General features: G+C 39.4%; 1 protein-coding gene across 2 annotated transcripts; it reads left to right on the top strand.

The window, feature by feature from the left end:
• Positions 1-5: 5 nt before the first annotated feature.
• Positions 6-27,972, top strand: BROX (BRO1 domain and CAAX motif containing). 2 transcript variants are annotated; one of them, XM_067564909.1, is made up of 13 exons: positions 6-170; positions 3,150-3,289; positions 6,372-6,478; positions 8,541-8,637; positions 12,913-13,008; positions 14,085-14,157; positions 14,586-14,691; positions 15,193-15,282; positions 16,216-16,301; positions 17,523-17,604; positions 21,672-21,822; positions 22,063-22,222; positions 23,756-27,972. In XM_067564909.1, exons 2-13 carry the CDS (start codon positions 3,189-3,191, stop codon positions 23,840-23,842), a joined length of 1,236 nt encoding a protein of 411 aa, XP_067421010.1. In that variant the 5' UTR covers positions 6-170; positions 3,150-3,188; the 3' UTR covers positions 23,843-27,972. The 2 variants fall into 2 exon arrangements, with proteins under 2 accessions (XP_067421010.1, XP_067421011.1); XM_067564910.1 differs by lacking the exons at positions 6-170; positions 3,150-3,289; positions 6,372-6,478; positions 8,541-8,637 and adding an exon at positions 11,504-11,704.
• Positions 27,973-27,995: the final 23 nt, after the last annotated feature.

Below are 27,995 nucleotides of genomic sequence, written 5' to 3'. Positions count from 1 at the left end.
GATGAGGGCGGAAGTAGGGCAGCTTGGGTGGAGGGGAACCTGCGTCTGGTGGGAGCAGTAACGCCGGGCGCCTGTGAGCTGGGGCTGCTCGCCGGTGGGAGCAGGGTGGGAGTGCGAGTGCGAGTGAGGGGGGCGGCGCCTGGAGCGGTGCGGGCCTGACGCCCTCCGAGGTATGTGCCTGTGAGCGAGGGGCTCCGTTGCCGCGAGCCTGGCCTGGCCTGGCCGTTGGGGGAGGGGTCTCCTGTGGGGCCCTGGTCCAGCCAGAGCTGCTGGGTCTGGCCGGCGCGGGCGTTCGGCCCCCCGCGTTCCCGGGGCAGCGGGGGGCGGGGTGGTGCACGCCTCGCGGGAGCTCTAAGTCTGCCAGCAGCTCTCCATATTCGTGTGCGTGTTAGATGTGATACTCCATCAAACGTGATAGCGATGCCGCTGAGTTGAAGGACAGACTCACCCAGCTCTTGCCTGGGCAGGCTTACAAGATCTTCAAGCTCGTCCAGGTGCCTACCCCCAATTCTTTCAATCTTCTGTGCCGCTAATTATCAGAAATAATCTAATGCAAGGATTATTGCACAGGGATCATAGATACTTGCAAAATGAAATAGTTATTTGGAATGTCACTTTCTTTGGCCATTCCTTGTAATGCCAAAGGAAGATATTGCTTTATCTAAACTTGTTAAAATGACAATTTGCTCAGACATTTAACCATGGTTGTCAGTGTGCTGCCACAGTGAGGACAGGGTTCAGAAGAGGAAAGCAAGCTCTCTAAATGTAGTCTGATGCTTTCCTTTAGTTCATCTCATTTTGAGGCCTCTAAAATCTTCCCTATTGCAAATGTTATTAGGTACATTACGCCATGGGGAAAAATACAATGAGACACTTGCTATCCACAAAAAGATTCTCCTCTCTTCCCCACCCCGGAAAAGAGTAGGCTATTATCTTGGCCAACAATCTGTTCTTTTGCCTCTATCAACCTCTGCTCCAGATAGATCTGGAAAAATAGAATGACCACATGCCCTGGCTCTAAACAGTAATTGACTTGAAAACTGTCTGGAAGAAACAAATCCTGAAGCCAAGGGACCTCTGCTGCATATTCTCTTACCAGTAGACTCCAGATAGTTAGAGCTAAAGACTGTTATGATTATTATTATTATTTATTTGTATTACTGAATTGCTTGGGAGCCTTAGTCATGGACCAGGAACCATTGTGCAAGGCACTGTACAAGCACAGAATGAAAGGAAGGTCTCTTATGTAGCCAGGAGAAAGCTCTTTCCATAAAAGAGCCTTTCTAAATCACTGATGCACCCGACCCAGAAGTCAGGGCAGTCTTCAGAAGAATCCCTTCTGCTGACATAGGAAGGTAGCCTTCCAATCTCTAAATGAAGGTGCAGCTAGAAGGCACTGCAATAATCAAGCATGGATAACTGTGTCACAGGCCACATCAGGCAAACTATTGCCTTACCAGGCATAGGTGAAGAAAAAGGCACTTCTAACTATTCATGTCCCCTAAAAGTATGTTGCTGAGATATATAAACATCCATCAGATTGCAAACTTCCTTGATTGTGGTTGAGCATTCTTTTGAGTGTCCAGCCCTCTGTTAAAGGGAAAGTTATTGTGAAGAGTAAAAGACTTCTTGGAGTGGAGTTATCGAGCATGGGAGGAAAGGTCAGTAAAACTTTATGACCTACCACCTTATACAGCGTCTCTTGTACCATAGTAAGGGCTTGCTGCTGCAGGCCTTTCTGTGCAATCTCTCATTTCTTCAATGTGTGCTAAGCCTGTAAAAGGGCTGTAGTATGGTGGTGCCCTACAGTGAGTTTCAAAAAATGTGTAATACACACCTTGTTAGACTACTGCTGCTAATGTAGGGGTGAAATTTAAGCAAACAGTAAATGATAATCTATCCTTGCAGTACTGTGAAATCTCTAGAAGTGCTATGAGGGTAGGCCATGCTTACAACACTGCGTAGTATGTAATGATAACTTAGTCTACAATGGCATCATGAATGTGGAGGAAAAGTTAATAATAGCTCCTTTGATTAAAAAAGATAAAATAAAGTCAATAGGTGGAGACCATGCCTGTGAGTCTCACACTTGTTACCTATCAGAAGAAGTATTGATACACAACAGAATGAGCCCCTCAAAGCTGGTAGCCTTTCACACTGTCTCAGACAGTTGCTTCAGGCAAGCTGCATACTTAACTTCAATAAAATGAAATACTAAAACTAAGCATGTGGAGGATGAACACACAATCTAACATCATAACCTATCGAATCAGTGACTCAAATGTGTAGTGACTTATGTCCTGCAAATTAAGGGGCTGAATCTACATTCCATGGGCTCCCAAAGCTCTCGCCAGCTTCTATGGACATCTTTGATGTACAAAGAGGGCAGGCTCATGCTCTAAAACAGTGCAGGGAAAGGTGATTAAAGTAGCTGATTCCAACTGTTACAAGGAAGATAGTCCTAAACTCCAGTCTTGGAAGGTAAATTAATATTTTATATAGCGAATGTTTGTCGTTTCTTTTTAAATTAAATATTGTGACTATCTCCAGCACTCTAAATGTGCTAGTTTGCCAGCATTGGAGACTAAAGTCTTCATATGGCAAGCAGAGACCACATTAGGCAGTGGCAATCTAGCTGCCTCCATCCCTCATTGTAGCTACCACCTCTAGAAAAGAGAGAGGGGCTTGCTCCTCATGGGCCATTCAGTCTTTGGCTATTCTGCTGATACTACTAACATGAGTGCCAGCTGTGGTAGCATTGGCTTTTGATTAGGCCACCTGTCCACAGGCAACTGGACTAAAGCTTCCATACACAGTGGAAGTGGTAGTCACAACTATCAGTTACTGGGCTACAGTTGACCTGCTGACCAATGCTATAAGCAACCTATTACCAATCCACTGAACCATTCACTCTACCTGTAGCTGTAACCTGTATATTTGTAACAATCCCCCCCCCCCAAATTACTGATAGAACTTTGCAAATTTATTTCTTAAAAAAAAAAAAACCAAAAAAAAAACACCCCCCCCCCCCCCAAATATCTTGCATCTCACATGCACTTTATAGACCTAAGTGATGCATCAAATGCAGTAGAGAAAGAGGGGAGCACCCCAATTACTCTCATGTAACTTTTTTTTTCTTCAATCTTTAGGTTTCCCATAAATAGCTTTGCAGGCAGTACGTGAGAGAAATGACCCACTGGTTTCATCGGAACCCTTTAAAGGCTACAGCTCCTGTCCCATTCAATTTATATGGAGTAGCCACTAGTCCTGCTGCAACAAAGATTTGCAAGTAAGTGTGTTCCAGACTAACAGTAAGCGTCTTTTCTAGTGTTCAGGGTGTGTCATGGACATATTTTTAGTATTGTTTGAAGAGAGTAGAGATTTGTTGGCTGGGAGACAATAAAGCACTGATAGCAGTCTCAGCATCCAGTTCTAAAGAATGGTTCATCTAATCTTACAAATCTGATGCTGCATAGCAACAACTATTGTAATAAAACAGAGGCTAAAAGGACTAGACATTACATCCCTTTTTTGCTGTGTGTATCCTATTGCAGAAGGATTACTGTAAATAATGTACATACATGAATAAACCAAAAGTTTTGTTGAAGTAAGAGTGACTCTGAAAAAGCATTTAAATCAAGTTTATAAATACAGAGATATGATTACAATTCCTTCTATTCATGTAGTGTAAAATCCCAATGCTTTTAAATGTCCCTGCCATGTTAATATCTCTGGCAAGGATGAACAGCAGTTCCTATATATTCTAGTATACAACACATGGCTTTATCTTCAACACATTGTGCCCATCGTCAAGAAAGGGAGGAAAGAGGATCCAGGGAACTACAGACCGGTCAGCCTCACCTCAGTCCATGGAAAAATCATGGAGCAGGTCCTCAAGGAATCCATTTTAAGGCACTTGGAAGAGAGGAAGGTGATCAGGAACAGTCAACATGCATTCGCCAAGGGAAAGTCATGCCTGACCAACCTGATAGCTTTCTATGAAGAAGTGATTGGCTTTGTGGATGTGGGGAAAGCGGTGGATGTAATATACCTTGACTTTAGCAAAGCTTCTCTCACAGTATTCTTATCAGCAAGTTAAAGAAATATGGGTTGGATGAATGGACTATAAAATGGATTGAGAACTGGCTAGAGCATAGGGCTCAACGAGTAGTGATCAATGGCTCCATGTCTAGCTGGCAGCCAGTCACAAGCGGAGTGCCCCAGGTGTCGGTCCTGGGTCCTGTCGGTTTTGTTCAACATCTTCATTAATGATCTGGAGGATGGGGTAGATTGCGCCCTCAGCAAGTTTGCAGATGACACTAAGCTCTGGGGGAGTGGCAGATACCCTGGAAGGTAGGGATAGGATACAGAAGGACCTAAACAAACTGGAGGATTGGGCCAAAAGAAATCTGATGAGGTTCAACAAGGACAAGTGTAGAGTCCTACACTTAGGACGGAAGAATCCCATGCACAGTTACAGACTGGGGACCGATGAGCTAGGCAGCAGTTCTGCAGAAAAGGACCTGGGGGTAACAGTGGATAAAAAGCTAGATATGAGTCAGCAGTGTGCCCTGGTTGCCAAGAAAGCTAATAGCATATTGGGCTGCATTAGGAGGAGCATTGCCAGCAGGTCACGGGAAGTGATTGTTCCCCTCTATTCAGCTTTGGTAAGGCCGCATTTAGAGTATTGTGTCCAGTTTTGGGGCCCCCACTACAAAAAGGATGTAGACAAGTTGGAGAGAGTCCAGCGGAGGGCAACAAAAATGATTAGGGGGCTGGAGCACAAGACTTATGAGGAGAGGCTGATGGAACTAGGCTTGAACCCACCCCTACCCGTTTGCCTAACTGCGTCCTCTGCATTAGTGATCTTAGTGTATATCAGTGCCTTATTTCAATCAAGTTCATTCCTAGCATTTTGATTGAAATAAGCTGCTGCCTTAGTGATGCGTATGCCACCAGGGTTCATTCAGCATACATCGCACATGGTGGTGCTCATAACATCACACATGCTTTTAGTCATAGTTAGACTTTTACTAGCACATGGATCTTCCCATTTATTTTTCTCATTCAGAATTTTGGCCCTTTCCAGGTTAATGAAATGGTAGCTCTTTAGGGCCAGGAGGATTTTGTTGTCCAATATAGTAGAAATAGGCCAAAAGTTTGGATTTGGAGCCAAACCTATTCGTATATACAGGGGTATATATACACACACAAGTGATTTGGATCCAGAAGTTGGGAGGACAAATGAATCAGTGGCTGAATTTAGTGGAGAGTTCTGTACTGCAGAACGAGCAACATATGCAAGTTTCAAAATTGCTAACTACTGCTGCAGAAGAGAAGAATGAGGGGGGATTTGATAGCAGCCTTTAACTACCTGAAAGGGGGTTCCAGGGAGGATGGAGCTAGGCTGTTCTCAGTGGTGGCAGATGACAGAACAAGGAGCAATGGTCTCAAGTTGCAGTGGGGGAGGTCTAGGTTGGACATTAGGAAAAAGTTTTTCACTAGGAGGGTGGTGAAGCACTGGAATGGGTTACCTAGGGAGGTGGTGGAATCTCCATCTTTGGAGGTTTTAAAGCTGCGGCTTGACAAAGCCCTGGCTGGGATTATTTATCTGAGGTTAGTCCTGCTTTGAGCAGGGGGTTGGACTAGATGACCCCCTGAGGTCCCTTCCAACTCTATGATTCTATGTACAAAAGCATGAGAATCAATCACACTGTGTGCGCATATATCGTTGATTAAGAGACTTTGAGTCAGGGCTCCTGGGTTTTATCCTAGACTTCTGTCACACTCTCGCTGTGTGGCTTTGGGCAAGTGACTTACCTTCTCTGCCTCGGCTTATGGATCTGAAAGGAGTACAACACTGATCTATTTCATGTGTGTTGTGAGAGTTAATTCATGTTTGTGACATGATTTGAGATCCTTGAAAAAACACAATTATAAAAAGGTGCTATTGGAAAGAGCTATTATAGATTTACTTCTAATTATAATGTACTCTAGCAGAGCACCACAAAGCATTGATCTACCTCTGAAGTTTTGGGTGGATAACAGATATTTCTGTTACTTGGGTATGTTGAACAAAAAGTTAAAATTCTTCATTTACTGAAATTGATTATTGCTACTTCATATTGTGTGTCTAAAATTAGTCATGCTTTAAACTGAAAATACCAGTGTTGAAGTGAACGTTGGATCCTACAAGAGATTAAAAGATTTGTTGAATCTGATCCCTCCATGAAAAATGTTTGATATGTCCTTTTTCAAGTGGCTATCTCAGATATTAAATCGATGGTGTACTTAGCTAAAAGGATAAGAAATTGTGTGGAGGGGTGTATTAAAAAGATCACCCTTTGTATAACTTTCTTTTTTTTACACAGTGACTTAAGATCATCTAGGGCACAACTCTTGGAGCTGTTTACTGATTTGAGTTGTAATCCAGAAATGATGAAGAATGCAACCGATTTGTACTTTTCACTTTTGCAAGGTAAGAACGTCAAAAGCTCCAAATAAAAGTTTTGCGTAATAATCTTAGGTTTAGCGAAACTCATATTAATTTGTTATACCAGCTTATGTGGGAGCACTTTCTGGTCACCAGGAAATAGTGTCTCCTGTTTCTATTGTCCACTGTGGTTACCAGGATTCTTCCATGTGCCTTAGAAGCCTCAGTTAGCATCCTGGCAGTAGTAGGGGCTTGGGCAGTCCTTTGATCTCTGTCTTTTAACCAAATGTTCTACATTAGGTATCACAACTACCTTCTGCTTTCTGGGGGAGGGGGAGAACATTTTTCTTGTCTCCAAGAATAGATTGTTTTGAATTCCTCCTAAAAACAAGTCTGACTCCTCTCAGAATAGAGAGAAGATACCAAATTAAAAGTGTAAAATAGTATGGATCTAACATTAGGTAATATTTTAGTAAATAAAGCACAGTCTTACAACTACAGTTAGCCAAGTGCTGATACAGCTTTCATTACTGTAGTATCTGAGTTTTCAGTAGATAGTAACTTACATTTTAAGGCCTAGATGTCTGTAATATTTACTCAGGACCGTTTTCTCCCCATCAGCATGCCAAGATCTCAGTATCCCACTCTGAGTCGGCATTTTCCCTCTATGTCCACTTTGCCCTACAGGCCAGTCAAATAACATCCTTGAACTCTGTGCAATGGATGGAGCTGAGCTTAAATGAAACACACTAGATATGGATTTCTAGGCTATATCAGCCTAAGGACAATTATCCTTTTTTTTGCAATTGTCTTCACTTGAAAATTGCCCCTCAAGCCCCACTGTACTTTATAAGTTTATTCAATATTATATGAACCTCTGCTTCCTTGTTCACCTCCATCCTGTTCTTTCCTATATTGATTTGAAACATTGTTTTGAAATTACATAAATAACGTGTCTTTTCCATAAACAGTGGTTTTCTGTCTGTTGTGCTGGTTCATTAGTATGCTTAGAGCCTTCTGTGTCCCATCCTGATGTGTGAATCTTCCAAACCAAGTTACTTTGACTTAATTGGTTATTCTCTCTATCAGCCTTAAAATCACCCATATGTTTAATCATTCATTTAAAAAAGAATAATCATGTATAGAAAATATTACTCTGTGTCACACAATGGTATGGAGATTACAGACGAATCAGGTTCCCAAGAGAGAGGTAAAGGTACTGCCCAAGATGCTGCAGAGAAGACAGGTGGAGGAGAACAATGCCTTCAATAAAAAGGAATCCATACTCATTCACTGGGGCTTGTCTTCACTGTAACAGATAACTTGAGTTAGTTCACTTTGTTTATTCCACTCAAATTAGCCTACCCTGAGTGAGTGACCATACCACGAAACAACACTCGAGCTATACAGAGTGATTGGATTAGCATCTGAGTTGTTGCTTCCTCACTGCATTACTAGCTTGAATAAGTATTGGCAGTACTGGAGCTTCAACCATTCCCTTGACAGGCCATCCAACTCAAGTTTAAAGCACCACTTAAGCTAGTGATTTTTGTGTGTGGACTGGAATCAGGCTGGGGCAAAATTCAAATTATAAATTGAGCTAACACTGCAGTGAAGATGAGGCCAAAATATTTTCTGCACCAAGGAAATATTTGCAAATATTTTCCTATCCTATTAGCAATGTTGGGACCCCTACTGTAGATGATCACTGTTTCAAGCACCATGTTGATTGGACTCCCCTGGGTATAGTTAGATGACAAGGTGTTTACCAACAGTACATTTACACCAGGAGCTGGGACTGAATCACAATTAGCAACAGTGAGGATTCAGCAGAGTTTCCCTAGTGTAGACAGGTCTGACGCAATAGTCCAAACTAAGGACTGTCTGAGCAGGGAGTTTCTGATAAGACCAGTTGGTCTTGTCTGTTGTAAATCTTGTTCTCTGAAAATTCTGAAGAATAAAAGCCTTAAGGAGTAAGTAACATGAATGACCTGAGAGAGACTTTTTGCTATTCCACCTGGCTACATCTCTCCTTACACCTTTATATCTTATTGCTGCCTTCTAATTTTTAAATTGCCTGTTGGCGTTTGTTTTTTGTTTTTTACAGGCTTTATAGTCTCACTGGATGGCTCTTCCCAAGACTGCAAGTTGCGATACATTCAGAATTTTAAGTGGACAGACTCATTACAAGGACAAGTTCCAAGGTATATGTTCTACAGAGACTGCAATGTCTGTGGCCAGTTTTTTTTAGATTTTAGTATAGATCTGCTAATATAGAAAATACATAGTCATTTTAGTAAATGTTGCACTTTGTTGATCATTAAGTAGTTTCCAAGAGGCTGATTACATTAGTGTTTTAATAACTGTCTTGCTCTTCTGCTTTATATGTACTGCAAGGTTGTTCTGGAGATGCCAAAGTGCCTCTCTTTCACTTATTTGAGGTTAAGACACTACATTGAAATGGTGGATCCAATCTGTTGGGGCTTTCTACAGTCTCTATTTACAACTGAAGACAGATTAACTATTATAGTGCAAAATAGGAAATAACCATACAAAATTAAAACTATGAAATAAGAATTAGAATATAAATGATTGTACTGGTTTCCGGTGCTAGAAATCTGAAACTTAAGTCTTACCTTGATGCTTTCTGGTGATATCCTCAGACGCCTATTGTTTTCTCATCTGAAATCTAGATGAAACTATTCCGTTCAGGCTCTTTCTCTCTCTTTGTCTTCTGAAGCATATAATACATTTTCAGGTACTGTAAATAGAGACTTTAATAGAAAGTTGTTTTTTTTTTCTATGTGTTCTCATATTGCCACATCCTTAAACCAAGCTGAAGAATTTACATTTTAAGTGGGATGAACTTATCATAAGAGGATTTTAATTTCTATGCAACTTTCTATACTTACATGTCACTTAGTAGAATCATAGAAGATTAGAGTTGGAAGGGACTTCAGGAGGTCATCTAGTTCACCCTCTGCTCAAAGCAGGACTAACCTCCATTAAATCATCCCAACCAGGGCTTTGTCAAGCCGCAGCTTAAAAACCCCTAAAGATGGAGATTCCACCACTTCCCTAGGTAACCCATTCCAGTGCTTCATCACCCTCCTAGTGAAAAACTTTTTCCTAATGTCCAACCTAGATCTCCTCCACTGCAATTTGAGACCGTTGCTCCTTGTTCTGTCGTCTGCCCCCACTGAGAACAGCCTAGCTCCATCCTCCCTGGAACCCCCCTTCAGATAGTTAAAGGCTGCTATCAAAAATCCCTCCTTTCTTCTCTTTTGCAGACTAAACAAGACTAGTTCCCTCAGCCTCTCCTCATAAGTCTTGTGCTCCAGCCCCTAATCATTTTTGTTGTTTGTAGTTACGTAACTGCATGCAGTAGAAAGCACTTCAAAATGATGTAGCTGCCAAGTTAACAGGTCCAAGACTGTCTTTTTGTTTATTAAAACTAGTTATCCCAGACCTAAGCTTTCCACAAAACAAGCATTTTAAAAATGGATGAAGGAGGAATGTTAACCATGCTAAAAGCTCAAAGTATGTTACCCTGTTAACAAAAATTCTGCTAAGCTCTCTTTCCCCAGAAAAAAATCTATGTGAAGGACAAATATTCAAACACCGGGTGAGATTTGTATCTTGGGGGGCTAAGCAAAAGATTAAATCATTTTTAGGAAGTCCAAGTAATAAAAAAGCTATAACCTGGAAGTTTCTGACATTAAGTGAAAAACCAAACTAAGGATGTAAATATTGTTTTAAAAAGTACCTGTTTATACTATTAAAATCATATCGTTTAACCAGTTAATTAACAAGTTAACAATCTACTCCACACCCACGCATAATCCTTGTCAAGCGTCTTTACTAACAACAAAAACAGTCTTACTGTAAATCCACTTTTTCAATGCAATTTCATTAAGTTGAAAATACTGATACATTCCTTTCAGCTTTATAAATAGTTTAAATTATACTCACCAAAGATGAAAAAAAATGGGTAAATCTGCAGGAACAACTATCTGTAGCAACTTCTTACATAATATCCTCAAATATTACTAATGCCTTTAAAAAAAATGATTGCAATGCAAAAAGTCACTTTCAGAGGCCGTTTTAACTTTTTACTTCATATCCTAAGCCATCCAAAAACACACACAGTCTGTTCAGGGAGGGAAAAGGTTTGAGTCCAGTTCACATGAATCAAGTTTAAAAAGTGCTGCATTTCAACTCTACTGCTGATTTTTTTAAAGAAAAATTAACATGTTTTCATGCTCTCATGTCAGTCTTGTGTGCAGACGATAAACAGTAAGGCCAGGGTCGGAAAACATACCTTCTGCAGGCACAGATGATCCTGGAATGCACAGGTAACTCTTTGCCAGTTTTCCAAGCCTTGGAAAACGCTGTGCATTGACTTCCCACCACTACAATGGACTGTTTCCAGTGAAGGACAAGGCTTTTTGAAGTCATTTTCCAGTTCATTTTCTACTGCATTCTTCTCATTCTCCTTTTGGGTATAATCATCACTCTTCTCAGTTTCACACTTTTTTCCCAATGCTTGCCCTATTGGCTTCAGCTCACCCAGTTCAGCACTTTTCAGTTCAGCCACAGAATGCTGATCTTCTATTTCTAATCTTGATGCAAGTTGCAGAACCTTTGATTTACTGGAGACCTGGATCACAGGAGAAAGAAACCACATGTGTTTATGGAGTGGATCTAACAAGGAGGCAATAAGTGCAGGTTTGGCAGTTAGGGCAGGATCAGTGAGTTCCATGCAATGCTCCAGAGAGTGATGAACAGCAGTCTTGAAATCAGTGGCTTTTCCATTTTTGACAGGAGCTTCACTTCTGAGGTGAGTTTGGAATAGACTGTTGCAAATTGGATAAATGAAATTGAAACTGACTGTTCAACAGACATGATAGTTGTAGCGCATTTTAAAGTGGAAAGTAGTGGTAAGATATCCTCTATTAATTGCCAGTGGTCATCTTGGAGCTGAAGTGTTAGGGCATCAGATTGTTTTGTTACAGAGCTATCTGAAAGCACAGCTGTTATAGCCCACCTTTGCTCACTGAGTCTTTTGAGTATGTCATATATACTGAATTCCAGCAAGTTTTACACGACTGGATCAGATGGTGTTGCTTAACCTGAAGCTATGTTTGTTTTCTTTCAAGTGCTTTTGCAGCCATGGTGCTGTGGTGAAAGTGTGCAACTGGTCTACTTGCAGCTGCAACAACATGATCCACACTACTTGAAGAAAACCCATCATTTATGGCTAGCTGCAAAGTATGCGCAAAACAACTGACAGATTCCCATGTAACATACCTCGGTGTTTTAGCAACACAATGTTGCTTGCATTATCGTGTATGCATGCCAAGACACAGTCTGCCAGACCTCATCTTTCCACTGTAGTGTTTAATTTTTCAGCAAGGTTTTCCCTGTATGTCGTTCTGCCATACTCTTGGTTTGTAGAACTATGGATTGAAGCTCCCAATTTTCAATATAATGGCAAGTGACAGTCATATAGCTTTCATATAGCTAGACAGTTAATGCTGTCTAGCTGTCAGTGGTGAAAGCTTTAATGGCATTTATCAATTTTTACCAGAGAGACTTCACACCATGTTTATAGCACTTCTCTAGTCGTGAGGTTACAGTCTCTCTCACAGGCGCACGGTATTCAGGTTCTAAAAAACTCATCAGTGCATGAAAACCTGCACCCTCAACGACGCTTACAGGCAGCATATCTGTAGTGATCATGTTGCATAACAACTCTGTTAGTTTTTCAGCATGTTGTGTTTTGCATTTTCTTGAATTGCTAGAAACAACCACTGTCGGTGTTTGATTTTTTGCCTTCTTTTTCACATTAAATGGAGGGATGTGTCAGCTTCAAATGGTTCAGCATTGCTCTGGTATTATTTGCATACCTCAGCTCTGTATTACACAGTTTCCGTTTAACGGTGTCTTCTGCTGTTTTTGTGAAATGATTCCAGGCATTACTGCTTTTTGATCGCTCCATCTTCATTCAAACTATGGGTGCATGTGCTTACTGCTCTGGAAAAGTAGTTACCAAAAATCATGATAACCTAGGTGACGTGTGAAGGTTTAATGCTACCAAAGTGTGACATCAATTCCATAGCAATGGTCCTAACAATGCAGAACCTAGTTCCACATACACTATAAAATGTAGAAAAATACACAGGCAAGGAAATAAGCCACACATAAAATAATGATACTTAAAACCCAATTCTCACAACACAATTGCTACATATTTGCTGATATTGCTGTTTTTATTGTGCACATAAATGTTTACTGCAATATATTATTAGTATGACTGACACTTATTGGTTAACTGTTTAATATTTTACATACCTAAACCAAAGCTACTTTATGCAGGTAACTGCAGTTAGTTATGTTGCAGAACTGCAAAATAGAGAACTTGTCTAAACAAATTGGAAAGCATGAAATTGGTTGTGTTGCTTCTTTTTGTTTTTTAGTGCACAGCAGGATGCTGTGTTTGAGCTGGTTTCCATGGGATTTAATGTGGCTCTCTGGTACACAAAATACGCATCAAGACTGGCTGGAAAAGAAGAGTAAGTGTTTTCCTCCTTTAGCAATTCTACTGCAATAATAGCCCTACAAGAAGGAAATCCTCAGTTAAAGGAGTCTTCACTGATGTGTTTTAACATTCAAATGCACTCTGGCTCCTTGCCGCCCAACAAACTTCCTTGCACTTGCAACATGTAACCAATCACAATGCACACACCAAATTTCTCTACATCATGCTCAGATGCACAATTTAAACTTCAGCCACTGCTAGATCTCACATTTTTATAAACCTCTTCTCCACTGAAATCTGGAATATTTTATTTCTGTATGGAAAAGTTTTACGTTGCAGTTTTTCTGTGCTCACATAAGTCTTCCAACACCTCTTGCTGCCAAACCTACCTCCATGGCTCCCCAGGGTCTGTTGTCTGGGCAGAGCTGGACATTAAGGGAATTGGATTAGCAGCATCAATGAATAGAAGTAACTGGAAGAATTTGGCAATTCATTGGCTTTTTCTTTCAGAGATCAAATAAGTTACAGCAAACAAAGGAAATAACGTCTTGTGACTCAAATTAAAAAGTAGCCTATCCGAGGCATTTTCTAAATGAATGTGTGTTGGAAGTTTCTAGTCACTGTGGCTCTTCATTTGGAGAAGCCTAAAAAATGTTAATGTGAAAGGAAATCTTAATGTTTTCTATGCAAACTATTAAATATTGGACTGAAAATAAATATAGAAAATTCAGTTCACCCACAATGGGTGTGTTTAATGACTGGATTTAGTTCTGAAATTTAAGTGTGAAATAAGTGTAATCCTGCTTTAAGTGCAGATATGAACACCGCCACTATGGTGCCCACATTAGTAGTGTTTTGCTGAGAAAAAAGTAGAGCCAAGCAATGCTGATAAAGGTCAGGCAATAAAACTAAGAATGGTGAACAAATAGAACTACTGTACCAGAGTAATGTAAGGGTGAAATCCCAGCTCTTTGGGCTTTTAGATATAAAGCAATTAATCAATGTATGACTACCAGCTCATGATCTTACAAAACGTTGACTAAATAACTCAGCTATGTAATATTAACTTGAATGAATGCAGATTTACATATTTCATTAACAATCTTTCAGTATAACAGAAGATGAAGCAAAAGATGTTCACAGAAGCCTGAAAACAGCAGCTGGGATTTTTAAACATTTGAAGGTAGAAAACATACCTTTATTCCTTTTTCTTAAGTTGTTAGTTTCTCTGTACACAGACCTTGTCTACTCCTTGTCCTATACAACACTCAGTGAATTGTCAGTGCATTACAAATAACTTTTAAGAGACTCTTTTGTCCGTATGTAGAGGAGTTATGCAGTGATAGTAGAGCTTAGGAATGCTGCAGAAAATAATGTACCATTAATTTGAGGCACGCTACTAGTCAGTTGCTGTAACAGGCTATTAATCAAGGTAGAAAAGCACTGATAGTAATGTATTATAGTGACATGGCCAGCCATCAGCTTGACCCCTTCACTTGTATGTTGTATCCATTTAGTAATAGAAAATATATCTGAAAAAACAGCTTAAATTTAGTAGTGATGTCTTTGATTCGAACTAACCTTGAAACTGACTATCTCTGTACTACTTAGGACAGCCATATCCCCAAATTGATTACTCCTGTAGAAAAGGGAAGAGATTTAGAAGTGCGACTTATAGACTCCTACATCATCCAGTGCCAAGCTGAAGCTCAAGAAGGTAACACAGTCATTCACTAGCTTCTTGGGGGTATTTATCTGTGGATTTCTTTGGCCAGTGTTCTCCCGAAGTTCTGAGATTTGGGGTTGATCGTGTAGTTAGAATGGAACTCTTCATTTTTGTTAAACAAATACCAATAAAACATTACAAATATTTGTTGATCAGTTTCAGAGAAATTGTAGGAGATTCTTATTCCCCACCCTTGTCAGGCAATCTTGCTTAACGCAGTATGAAAACATCTAGTAAACTAAAGGTCCAAATATTTTAAAATGAAGAAATTGAAAAATAATCTCCCTGCAGCCTACCATTGCCCATTTTGTCAAGTTTTCTTTTCTACTCATTTAGAGCTACTCTATTCAGACAACAATTATGCCTTAAATTTGTCATTAATGCTTGCATCAATTGTCAGAGCATACCATTATTTCTATGCTAATAGAACTCAAGTATTCAGACTGTTAAATCCTTATTAGATTTGATGTGACATTTTATTAATGGTTTTAGTGACAATTGCCCGAGCTATTGAGCTGAAACACAATCCTGGTCTGATAGCTGCTCTAGCTTACGAAACAGCCAATTTCTACCAAAAAGCTGGTAAGTTAAATTACATTGTTGTTTTGAGTCCTTAATGATTTAGTTTGCATGTCTTGCAGCAAAAAAAAAAAAAAAAAAAAAAAAAAGTGCCACTGATATTGCAATCAAGACAGGTAACCCTGCTGCATTTTCTTTGTGGACAGCGTTAACAGCATATCTGTGCTTCCAGTCAGTAATTTGAAATTGTGTTCTAACTGACAGTCATCAAGTGTCCAATTCTCAGTATAACAGATTTATAGTGGGTGGGTCCAGAGGCAGTATCCTACTAACTCTGTGGGTGATTTTGTTCTGTTCTTCAGCTACTATTGTAAATTAGTAGACAAGAAGGGGTGGATGGAGGTTAAATGAGTGTTTTGAGTTGTTCAGCAGCAATTCCTCAGGGCAGGATTGGCAATTTCTGGGGGAAAAACTAGTTTAGGACAGGGCGCTGGTAAACATCGATTTAAATTGGGAAAAATAGAATTATTAGAATATACTAATGAAAATTACTGAAAAATGAATGAAAAATATTTAGCAGTTCAATGATAGTTTTGCAGTAATATAGTCTGTTTAAATTTTAATTAAAGGAAATAAAATAAAACAAAAGCTTCAACCTAAAGCTGTATTCTTTTGCCTTGGCTACCTCAAACAGAAACTGAGACTTTTGATCTGGGAATTCCTGGTCTTTTGCTTAGCAATGAAAATTACATGTTTGTTTAGCAAACAAAGGAGAATTCCCAGATTTTTTTAAATTGTTTTTTTTTTTAAATTGTTTTTGAATTTGCTGCTTTCATACAGCTTAAGTCTCTTTGTAACTGCAGGCGTAATTAGTGCAATTTATTGAGGTTACAATTCATACTTATGATCTATCAATACGTTTAACTAGATCAGAGTGCTGCACTGAGTAGGTTTTTGTTAATGACTTAGAGAAAATTATTGTTTATGTAATTCTAGATCAAATGTTATCCAGTTTGGATCCAGCATACACTATTAAATGGAGGAAGTATTTACAATTGAAGACATGTTTCTATATGGCCTATGTGAGTACTCAGTGACCAGGTTTCTAAGGGTTATCTAGGAGATAGATGGGAGTCAATTATCATTTGTCCTTGTCACCACACTATGAAATGATATATGCAATCCCTATAGTTTTTAAAAATATGCTGTGCTAGAGTAAGACGCAATTCGTGCCCTGTAGTGTAGAATTTAGTGTAGTTACTCATCTCCACTAGTGGGGCAGTCATTTCGAGCATTTAATACTTGTGCTCTATTCTCTGCACTGATTCCCAATCTGCTTCCAGGTGTAATTCAGAGTTAATCACATCTCTAAATTTATGGATAATATGGGAACTGATAATAACATTTGCCACCTCCAGCTTCCTTGCCTTCTTGTAGCAGGCATGCAGAGCATGGTTGACCTCTTGGCATGACATTCTCCGTCAAGGACCAGTGGCTCTGTAATTAGTTGCTGCTTGTGGTCTGCCCATATTTTTGGTTTTAAAAAGAAAAATACTTTGACTTTCTCTTAGTCTGTGTCTGTAGCCATAGGCTGTTTATCTTTTGAATGGATGAGAAAGGTAAGGTTGGGTTGGGTTTGATTTGTACTATTTTGAAGACCATCTATGTGTAATTCCTATAATATGGACAATTTTGGAATAAGGTAACTCTGTCATGTTTAGTTTCACAATACAGCAGAGAATAAATACATTGCATCTTGAGAATATTTCTATTGGTTTTGGGCTTAATCTAAATGAATTGTGCTTTTACAAATTAAAGGGAGCATTTTATATTGCACTCCAATAAGAACCCTATTTGAGCATAAGAACCCCAGGTAGTTTTATGAAAAGGAGAAAATGTGAGTGTGGTGAAAAGTTGCACTTAGACCTTGCCGGAGCAATTCAGAAAATCTGGAATATTTCTGTTGCCTTTCTGAAACAAGTGAAGTTTTTTCATAGATTTAAAAAACCTAAAATTCATGGTACCTGACTTTCACCATAAAAACAACTGGTTTCTTCCCTTGCTCCGTGCTGACGGGACCTGTGTTTAGGTACCAGTGAGTGTTGCTTCATGTTACTTCCCTGCACCCCCTGCTGGTTGACTGTGCAATTGATGGCAGCCTCAGAGAGGCAGATCTTGCCATTTTGGCTTGTGTTCAGCTGAACACAATGATCCCCATCCAATGAGGAGGAAAAATAGAAAACTGGTTTGGTGACAGGAAATTAGCCATTGATGCCAGTACCTATATCATTCTCTCTCATCAGTCATACTGCTACCATGGTCAAACTCTTCTGGCCAGTGATAAATGTGGAGAAGCAATCAGATCTCTGCAGGAATCAGAAAAATGTAAGTATGGTGTTCTCAAATCCCTCCTGGAACATCTACTGTTGTACTTTTTAGAGAATATTAAAAAAGCTTTAGTTTTCATACTTCAGAGTAGTTCACAAAATAACCAAATATTTATATGTTAAGCCAAATACATTATCGAGTTTACATTAGAGTAGGCAATCAATGCATACTAGCTCTCTGTAATCATTGAAGACCTTTAGAGTCCTTACAGTGTGTCCAGAGTCTACAAATATGTGATACAAAGAAAATATGTAACAAGGAGACCGGTGTAGACTTAATCTGATACAGCCTCTATCTTGGGAGGAGGAGATAAACCCTGTGGTACATGCATGCCCTGGTGGATTGGCTGCGTATCATACTACAGCAAGATTAGGCATGTAACCCCTATAGGTTCAGTGAGGCCAAGACTTCAGCACTGCTAGATGTTGCTTATTTAGGATGAAGATAATTTGTTTTCCACATTCTAAGACTCTTCCATTTCCAAGTGCTATGGTCCTATGATAGAATGAATGGGTCTATTTAATATTAAATGAATTACTTGCATGGATAGAGAATTAAGTAGAGATATGAATACCCATATCCTAAAGTTACAGTATTTGGATACTAGGGAGTTCAAGAGCAGTTCAAATACATTTATTTGCACTTATTTTATCGCACTTCTAATGCTGTCTTCTGTAAACTTTCTTCCTGTTGGTATTGTAGACTTGTATTAGAATTTCAGATTAAAAAAAACCTCCTAGGTGCAGAAAATGTACTTCCTTTAGTTCTGATTTTGTCCCTACATGGTTGCGTATGTAGGTTCTGCACCTTCATTTTGATATGGGCAGATTGAGTGGTGTAGGGTGTCATTGAACATCTTAATAAGATGGTAAGATGTAGTTAGAGATGAAGTTCTTGTCAGAGGGAGTCTGTTTTGTCAGTTTGGAGAAGGAGAGAGATCTGCAGGGAGGCTCTGTCAGGAGATCCAGACAGGAAAGAACTGTTCAGAGGACCAAGATCAAGAGAACTGGAAGGAACTGTTCATGCTAGCCAGGTGAAAAGGCCTGGCTGGAGCAACCTGCATTGAGGGGCAGAAGCCTTAAGAGGAAAGAGTTTTGAGGAAATGCCAGGCAGTGGGACCTGGGTTTGAAACAAACTATGAGCCCATTTAAAGGTCTGAAGAACTTTGGTGTTGGGAAAAGGCTTGTTTTAAGTTGACATTTGTACTGTGTTGTTTTAGTAAAGCAGACGAACCCCCCCCCCACCCCCCCCCGAAGGGATGTTGCTTGACTTGCATGACAGTCTGGGTGCAATTATTGGAATGTCCAAGAAAGGGAAACAGAGGCAGGGTCCAACACCAGACAAGATATGACCTTGTTACACCTGACAATGCAATATTACACTTTATAATAATGTACTTTACCCATTTGCCTAAAAACACCAGATAAATTCCAAGTTTTTGGCAGGCTTCGAAAAAGTTTTTTAAAGGTGGTGCCATCAGGAGCTCTTTAATGACCTGAAAATATTAAAGGAATCCACAAAAAGTGGCAGTATGGATAAACTGCTAAGGAGTTAAAAAAAAAAAAAAAAAAATAGTGCAAGCATGTAGGGGCAACATCCGTAAAGCTAAGGCACAAAATAAATCACACCTAGCAAAGGACATAAAAGGCATTAAGAGGAGATTTTTTAAAATATATTAGGAGCAAGAGAAAGATGAAAGAGAGTATTGGTCCTATACTTGGTGGGGAAGGAGAGCTAACAGCTGATGACATCAAGAAGGCTGAGGTGTTTAAAGCATATTTTGCTTTAGTCTTCACTAAAAAGGTTAGTGAAGATACTCAAGACAATTGATATTAAGAAGAAGGGGGAAGGAACACAAACCAAAATAGGGAAAAAACAAGGTAAAGAATATTTAGATAAGTTAGATGTATTCAGGTTGGATGGGCTATAAAATTAATCTTAGGATCCTTAAGGAACTAGTTGAAGCAATCTCAGAACTGTTAGCAATTATCTAGGTGAATTCATGGAGGATGGTTGAGGTCCCAGAGGAGTGGAGAAGGGTAAACATAGTTCCTGTCTTTAAAAGGGAACAAAGAGGATCCAGGGAATTATAGACCAGTCAGCCTAACTTGGATACCTGGCAAGATACGGGAACAAATTATTGAACAATCAGTTTGTAAGCATCTGGAGGATAATAGGGTTATAAGAAATAGCCAGCATGGATTTGTCAAGAACAAATCATGTCAAACCAGCCTAATTTTCTTCTGTGATAGGGTTACTGGCCTAGTGAATGTGGGAAAGCAATAGATGTGATATCTTCATTATTAGTAAGGCTTCTGACACAGTCCCACATGTCAATCTCATAAGTAAACTAGGGAAATGTACTCTAGATGACATTACTATGAGGTAGGTGCACAACTGGCTGAAAAACCATACAAAGTGTAGTTATCAATGGTTTGTTGTCAAGCTGGGAGGGCATATCTAGAGGGGTCCTGCAGGGGTCAGGCCTGGATTCAGAATTATTCAATATTTTCATTAATGACTAGGATAATGGAGTGGAAAATCCGCTTATAAAATTTGCAGATGACACGCAACTGGGAGGAGTTTTTAGTATTTTGGAGGACAGGATTAGAATTTGAAATGACCTTGACAAATTAGAGAATTGGTCTGAAATCTACAAAATGAAATTCAACAAAGACAGTTGCAAAGTACTTCACTTAAGAAGGAAAAATCAAATGCACAATTAATTATACAATGGAAGTAACTGGCTAGGTGATAGTACTGATGAAAAGGAAGTGGGGGGTATACTGGATCACAAATTGAATACGAGTCGTAATAGTGTGGTGCAGCTGTGAAAAAGGCTAATATTCTGGGGTGTATTAACAGAAGTGTCTTATGTAAAACACAGGAGGTAATTGTCCTACTCTACTCGACACTGGTGAGGCCTCAGCTGGAGTGCTGTGTCCAGTTCTGGATGCCACACTTAAGGAAGGATGGGGATAAATTAGAAAGACTCTAGAGGAGAGGAACAAAAATGATAAAAGGTTTAGGAAGGGTTAAAAAACTGGGCATGTTTAGTCTTGAGAATGGAAGACTGAGGGGGGACCTGATAACTGTCTTCAAATATGTTAAGCACTATTACAGTCTACACAGCGATTTTTTTTCAGCCCTGGAGCCTGAGCCCCACAAGCCTGAGTCAACTGACACAGGCCAGCCACAGGTTTTTATCCCTGAGTAGACATACCCTTAGTCCTCTATTCCTCATGGTTTGCTGGCTTTCTTCAGGACCATTCCTGACTGCAACATGTATCTGGGGGGCACTTGTTGTGAATCTGTCTCTTCTAGGAGATCCAGGATAGGTACTCTTTCCTTCCCAAAGACCATACCACAGTAATTTTACTACAGCACAATCAAAGATTCAAATGGTCTAACTTTAAAACAAGATAGATGTATATCTAATATAAAAATTTAAAAGAACAAATAGAGGAGAATAGGTTGAAAACAGTCTGCATAACATATCTTGTCTTAACTAGGCAAGAGTTAAACTAGGTAGGTTCACCTTGAATTTGCTTTATTAAAGTTGTCTTTCATTGCACTTTCTCCCCCTGTCAGGCTAAGCAGGCAAAAGGGTCATAGAAAAGCATCCTTCTTGGATTTTTCCCTTTTGGTCTCTCTCGGCACTACTATACACGTCAGGATTCCTTACTATGCATGGCTTATTATCATACCAGACACCCACAGTGGTGTTCCCATTAGTCTGTCCCTGAATTCTTTTAGAACTATGTTCAGTTGTGTGGCTGCGTAGCTCCAGTTCTTGTTTTACAATTCCACTTCTACTTCTTCTCTCTACAAATAAGAATAGTTCTCTGTCCTCCCCACCCAAAACGTTGTCTACCTCTTTTATTGACTGTAACAATGTTTTGGCCATGGTTGGAGGAGTCACCCTGAAACCAGCTTCTTCTGCTTTATCAAATCAGAATCCTGGATAGATTACTGGATCTGTTACAATTTAAAGCAAGAGATCAGAAGTGCAGTATTATGGCCAATTGTAACTGGTAACTCTTTCACATTGCTTTCTTGTGAAGTTTTTGTCAAGGCTGAAGCATTATGTAAAGAATATGGTGAAACCAAAGGGCCTGGGACTACTGCCAAACCTTCTGGTCACCTCTTCTTCAGGAAACTAGGAAGTCTGGTTAAGAATACCCTAGAAAAATGCCAGAGAGAAAATGGATTCATGTGAGTATATCTTCCCTACTTGGTACACTACTTTATACAGATTTTTTTAATCCCTCATTTATTATTACTTTAGGGCTACATTGTAAATTGTAAAATGGGACTACTTCAGCAGTAATAGTGTGATGCCTTTGTGAGTGGCCAGATTACTCCCAAAAGTGAAGAAAAATAAACTAACTGAAATTTATATATGCTGTCTGCAAATCTTTTACTGTGTCTTTAAAATAATAAATTATGTCTTAGTTATTTTCAGAAAGTGCCACCAGAGGCTCCTCAGCTGGAGCTGAAGGCGAACTATGGCCTGGTAGAGCCCATCACTTTTGAATTTCCTGCCTTGCATGCATACTGGACCCCGGAAACACTCGCTGCATTTGATCTCACGAAGAAGCCAAAGGATGACAGTGTAAGAATATTTTCTTATTGTTGTTCCTCCTCTCCTTCCCATCAGCTTTATCCCATGCTTTGGATAGAGTTGGCACTCTGCTTTTCCACCTGTGCCCTCTGCCCTTCCCTGCTCAATAGAGCAACACAGACCCTGTGGGAGAGGAAAGATAGTCTTAGGGTATAGGCTCTAGCAGGGCAATTGGGAGACCTGGTTCTATTTCCAGTTCTACTGTGTGAGTAGGCAAGTCACTGAACCTCTCTGTGCCACAGTGGCCCCCATCTGTAAATCTGAAGTAATGCTGTCACACTTCAGAGGTGTTGAGGTTAAATACAGTGAAGTTTGTGAGGTACTGAAGTACTACAGGAACTAATGCTATGGGACACTAATTTAAATAAATAAAAATGTCATACTGGGTACAGAATGTTAATGCATCTGCTTTTAGTAGCTTGAGATGTTGCTAAAGAACATTCTAGGACAGTATGGTACCAACTTACTAACGGACCCTTCGGCTGGTCCTTATTACTTTGCCTTTTATAGCACTCTTCATCTGAGGCTTTATTTAAGCCTCACCACACACCTATGAGGAAGATAGTAGAATTCCCACTTCACAAAAGGCACGCAGTGAGTCAACCATAGGTCAACAATCCAAGCTCCCAGCCACCTTCTCTCCTCGTTGAACAACTTGTTTAGTCCAGAGCCTAGAAGCTACATTTTTTTCTAGTTGTCTTTGGCTCATATACTGAGATTGACCTTCTTTGTAAAGCACTTTGATATCTATGGATGAAAAGTGCTATACAGGAGCTAGGTGGTAGTATTATTATTCTGCCTGTCTGCATTTCTTAAGATAGAATTTAAAGATGACTGTAGCAGTGTGCCACTACGGGCTCTTCTGCCTCGCCTCCTGCAGTGCAGCAGTCACTGGTGCAGTTTATTTACAGCATGCAGTCCCACCACCTTCTGGTTGTACACAGCTTGAGTTAGCTGCCTGAGGGACTCAGCTTCTGCAGGCAGCACTTCTGCTTACCTTCCACTCCTTGGTTTCCCCCCTTACTTCCATCACCTGGGCCTGTATATAGTCCCTAATGGCTAATTAAATTGATAGCTGCTTCCCATTCACAAATCAGGTACAAGTGTCTCTGCCAGCTCCAATTTACCTTGCTTAATTGGGGGGTAGCATGACAAAGGGCTGGCTAAGCCCCTGCCCAGTACTCTGTCATAATGACATAGTTAAGAAGGCCATGGCCTTCAAACTCACTGCAGTTGTACTTCTAAAGTAGGTGCAGTAAGTTGGATAAACTTAGTTTAGTCCATTCCTCCGCTGTCCATTTCAAGCCATTATGAAATACAGCAAACTTCTCATTTTTGTGTTAGAGAAGCCAGAAAACCCTGAGCTGGGAAAATAAAGACGACTAGTGGACAAGTATATCTAAACTCTGCATGGCCTCACTGCTGTAACGTATAATATGTCATCACATTGTGTGAAATCCAGTAGTTTGCACTCATGATTTTTTTTTTTAATTAATCTTTTCCAAACTCTTTTCTTGTCTGCAGACTAAGCCAAAAACAGAAGAAGAAGTGAAACCTCTGAAAGAACCCGATATAAAGCCTCAAAAAGACAGTGGATGCCAGATCTCTTAAACACCATATGTGCTTTGAATTCCTCCTAGAAGTTGTATTTAATTAACTCTGGGGCTTTCATTTCAGATCCCGTTTTCTAATTCTTCTTAATCCTAAAGATTAATTTACTGATTGATGTTTAGTAGAAGTCTGGATTTCTAAATGAAATTATTTATAGCCATGCTTTATTTTGTTTTAGTTGGGACCTCATGGAATGAGCTCAAATGTCCTTATGCTTATAGAATGAGTTTTAAGTGTAGGTGGTGGTTCTCAGGTTTAACTTTTATACAGAGACTAACATAATAAAGTTAACATTTCCTAGCATAGGAAAGGATGGGAAAGTTAAGGATGTGACTTCTTTCTATGACATTTAATTCTTTACATACAAATTATAGTGTCAAGTGCCAGCAATCTTTATTTAGTCACGTTTGTCACAAAGGCTTAAAACCCTGTCTCATTCCCATTCTGTTGTTTCTGATGAATGAGAAAAGTAATTCTCGGTTGGGCTTTATCCTTGTGGAAACCTCAGAAGCAGAATGTCTCCATAATCAGAATGCAGTTTCAACTTAGTTGAAACAACTGGACGTTCCATTCTACTTCACTTTAAATCAAGTTTCCCTATATCCAAATTCATAGTAACCTATGTCCTCTCTCGCTTGTTTATCCTATCCCACTACTTAACTTTAAGCCTTTTAATCTCAAACTGGGAGTTTGCTGGTGGCACGGGACAATTGAGGCAGCAAGTAAGTGAAAAAGATCTCAAAATGAATATATCATGGTATCAGACTTCCTGACTTTTTCAGAGTTTAATATTGTGTATGGTCCAGAATGATTGAATTATCGGTATTTAAAATTCAATGGCTTCACAGAAGCTCAGATGAATGCATTTAGTTTATAAGCATAATGAAATGCTTTGGCTATAATTAATATATTGTGTTTTCAGTTGGGTAATACCTGCTCTGTCAATGGCTTCATAGAGCTAAGACGACACATGCTGCTAAGTGTTTCAGCCCAAAGGACCTCCAACTCTAAATCTCCTTTACATCAAACATAAATGGCGTCTTCTCCTAGCTTCCTTTATGGCTAGCTGAAAACAGCATCTTGATGGACAGCAGCTGTGGAAAAAATGACCTCAGGCAAGACTGAGGTGATGCTGGTTGGAAGAGGGAAGTGTTCTGTTGTTTCTATAACTTTCCGCACTATTGAGAACTTATATTCTCAGACAAGTTTGTTTGTAGCCTTGGGGTCCTATGGGCATTGAGTCCAACATAACCATGACAACAAAACATCTATTTTCATTTATAACTGGTCAGAAGATTGTCTGGCACACAGAACTAGTCACAGTGATCCATGTGTGTGTATTAATGTCTTCCAGGCTTGATCTTTGCACATTACATATAGGAATGAAGCTACGCATCTTGGAAAAGCTTCAGCTGATGATAAACACAGCAATCCATATAGTTAGCATCACAGATTATAAGGAAGGTATGCTCCAATGCTTTGCTGTCGCCATTCAGTACAGAGTCCAGTTCAATGGCTCTGTCTTGATATACAAAATCTTCGATGGGACTGGACCCAGCTATCTGGCAGATCGTGATCTTCCACAACAGCTAGAACAAAGAAGCTATTGGCCAATAAGAGGCAATTTATGAGGTTGGGAAACAGAACTTTCACAGAAACTGGACTGAACTAGGCAACTCATTGCTACAGGAGATAGGAATGATTGTGGCGCTAACCACTATGGACAGATTAAATGCGAAATTCATTTCTTCAATTTACCTTTCTCCTAATCAGTTCTATACACGTCCCTATAACCTAATCAAACTATTTCTCCTACAGTTTGTGAAGGAGGAGATCATTTCTATTTTTAAATACTTATGAGGTGTTTAGATGTTGGGGTGGAGCGCTGTAAGTACGTGGATAGATATTTCTCTCTCAAAACCTCTCCACTTTTTTCTTGTTGCAGCCCAAGTTTTGAAGGAGGGAAGCTAGGTATGTTTTGGCTAAGGTTTCACCAAGTGTTGATTTAGTGATGGGAAACTTCCAGTTTCCTGCATAATTACAGGGGCCAATTTTGGCTCTACCACATTGGTGGTGATGATGATGGAGTTGAAGGTGGAGGATGGAAGTAGGACAAATATGTATTGTTGTCACAAAAGGTTTTTTTAAAAAGTATATTATATCCGGACAATTACCTGGATTTCATTTTTCTAAAGGATAAATTGTGATTAGCTCCACGCTCCCAGTCCTAAATTTGCAGTATGTACTCTGTGACTCTTATTCTTAATCTATCTGTATTGAGGCATTTTTCTACTGACTGACAATTTTATTTTTTCTAATTAAAGTTAAGATTAATAAAACACAATTTTCTCATATGCCTGCTGCTGACTAATGCAGACTCATCTAACTGTTTTTATTTTCTTGTGCACGTGTTAATGACTTGTACTTGCACTGGTGCATTGGACCATGTGTGTACTGTAGCATATACATTTCTTCCTAAGATCCAAATCTATATATATTTTTTGTGTGCAATCATTGACCAGATCTTCCCCCAAAAAAATCTTTTAAAAGGTTTATTTTATGGAACTGCATATTTATTTGCATTTGGACAGTGGCATTGTATTATCACCTGCTTTCTGGAATCAAATGGCTTGTTTGATTGAAATTCACTGTAAATGTTTGCTGGCTATATGCAACTCAGGTGTTAGATAATGGCATTGCATAAGCATGGCTGTAACCTTGTGGTGGTCCCAGGCCATAGCTGTTTTCCGTAACCACAAGACAGTAGCCTAAAAACAGATTAAAGGAATGAGTTTGTTCTGTCAAACTTTGTTACTTCTCAAGGCTTGCTTTGTTTACTTGTATTTTAAAGCCTATGGTAGGTGGTAAGTAGTCTTGCTTGTAGGCACGGAATATATGCAGTGGTGTTATAGCCATGTCAGTCCCAGGATATTAGAGAGAGAAGGTGGGTGAGGGTAATATCTTTTATTGCCAGTTTTTGTTGGTGAGAGAGGCCAGTTTCCGAGCTTACACTGAGCTCTTCATCAGGTCTTGGCAAGAAATATAGAAATTGTAGTCTGAAAATTGTAAGTATAGGAGGATGCTATTCTGTAATGGGTGATTTCCTTTTGATTTCTCATGAAGGGGGCATTTTGTTAAGATATTTAAATACAGACACTCCATTCTTTGAGTTAACTACCCATTAGCTCAAGCATTTAGAAAGCCTGACTGGGATCTTCAATCAGCCTGCACAGATACATGTGTATATAACAAATTTCCTTCTACTGAGGTTTCCTTTAGTACTTTTTTAAAAAGACAATGTATTTCATAAGGTGACTTTTTAATATTTATTAACATCAACATTAGTGGGCCTCTGCTTTCTTACGAGGATTTGTTTTTTTAGTGATGGCCCCTGTTTATGGGTGCAGTTTCACACTCAAACAGTTACACCTGGAAAAAAAAAAAAAGATGTAAACATCTGATTTGATACTTGTGCTTGCATTTGACAGTGGAGGCAAAATTTGCAGCCACAAAAAAGGCAGACAGCTAGAGTACTAGCTGAACATCAGGCTCTTGGTGTTTTGTCCTTTTTAAATAAATATTTAACACAAGGGCTCTTAATAGCTTAATAATTAAAGCGAAAATAAGTCCTTTATAGGAAAATATTTTAAAGGCATTTAATATACTTATTATGTGTGTCTTACTCCATGGTCCCACAGTACTGGGTTTACATGAAATGTAATCATTTAGCACATAACACTCGGTAGATCCAAAGGACTAAATCTGGTCCTTGAATGTGCATGCCCATCTCTCCTTGGCTTCTCTAGGAGTCTTGTATATCCAAGGGTAGGATTTAGTCCATTTATGTATTTAGCATGACTAATTGGCTGATATATCATGACAATATAAGATCTGCATAGTCTAAGAAAGAAAGCAGACACTTGTGTCTATGTACAGCACTGTATAGCCAACTCTGCACCTTAGAAACCCTAACCTTGCATTTTCAGTACTTTACAATGTGCTTATAAATATTCCTTTATTTTTGTTTATTGTACTGATTGTAGAAGTGTGATACTAGTGAGATTTGATGGGAAAATATTAAAACTAAAATGTATTGTCCACTCTATGTATAAAATAAACTGTTAATGCCATTTGTGATATGCTTTGTCATTTC

Source organism: Emydura macquarii, unplaced genomic scaffold (genome assembly GCF_026122565.2).
Source record: "Emydura macquarii macquarii isolate MOO-44397 ecotype Brisbane River unplaced genomic scaffold, CSIRO-AGI_Emac_v2 contig_2676, whole genome shotgun sequence".
Taxonomy (NCBI): domain Eukaryota; kingdom Metazoa; phylum Chordata; order Testudines; family Chelidae; genus Emydura; species Emydura macquarii.
The sequence above is the reverse complement of the archived record's forward strand: the minus strand, read 5'-3'. Positions and strand labels throughout refer to the sequence as shown.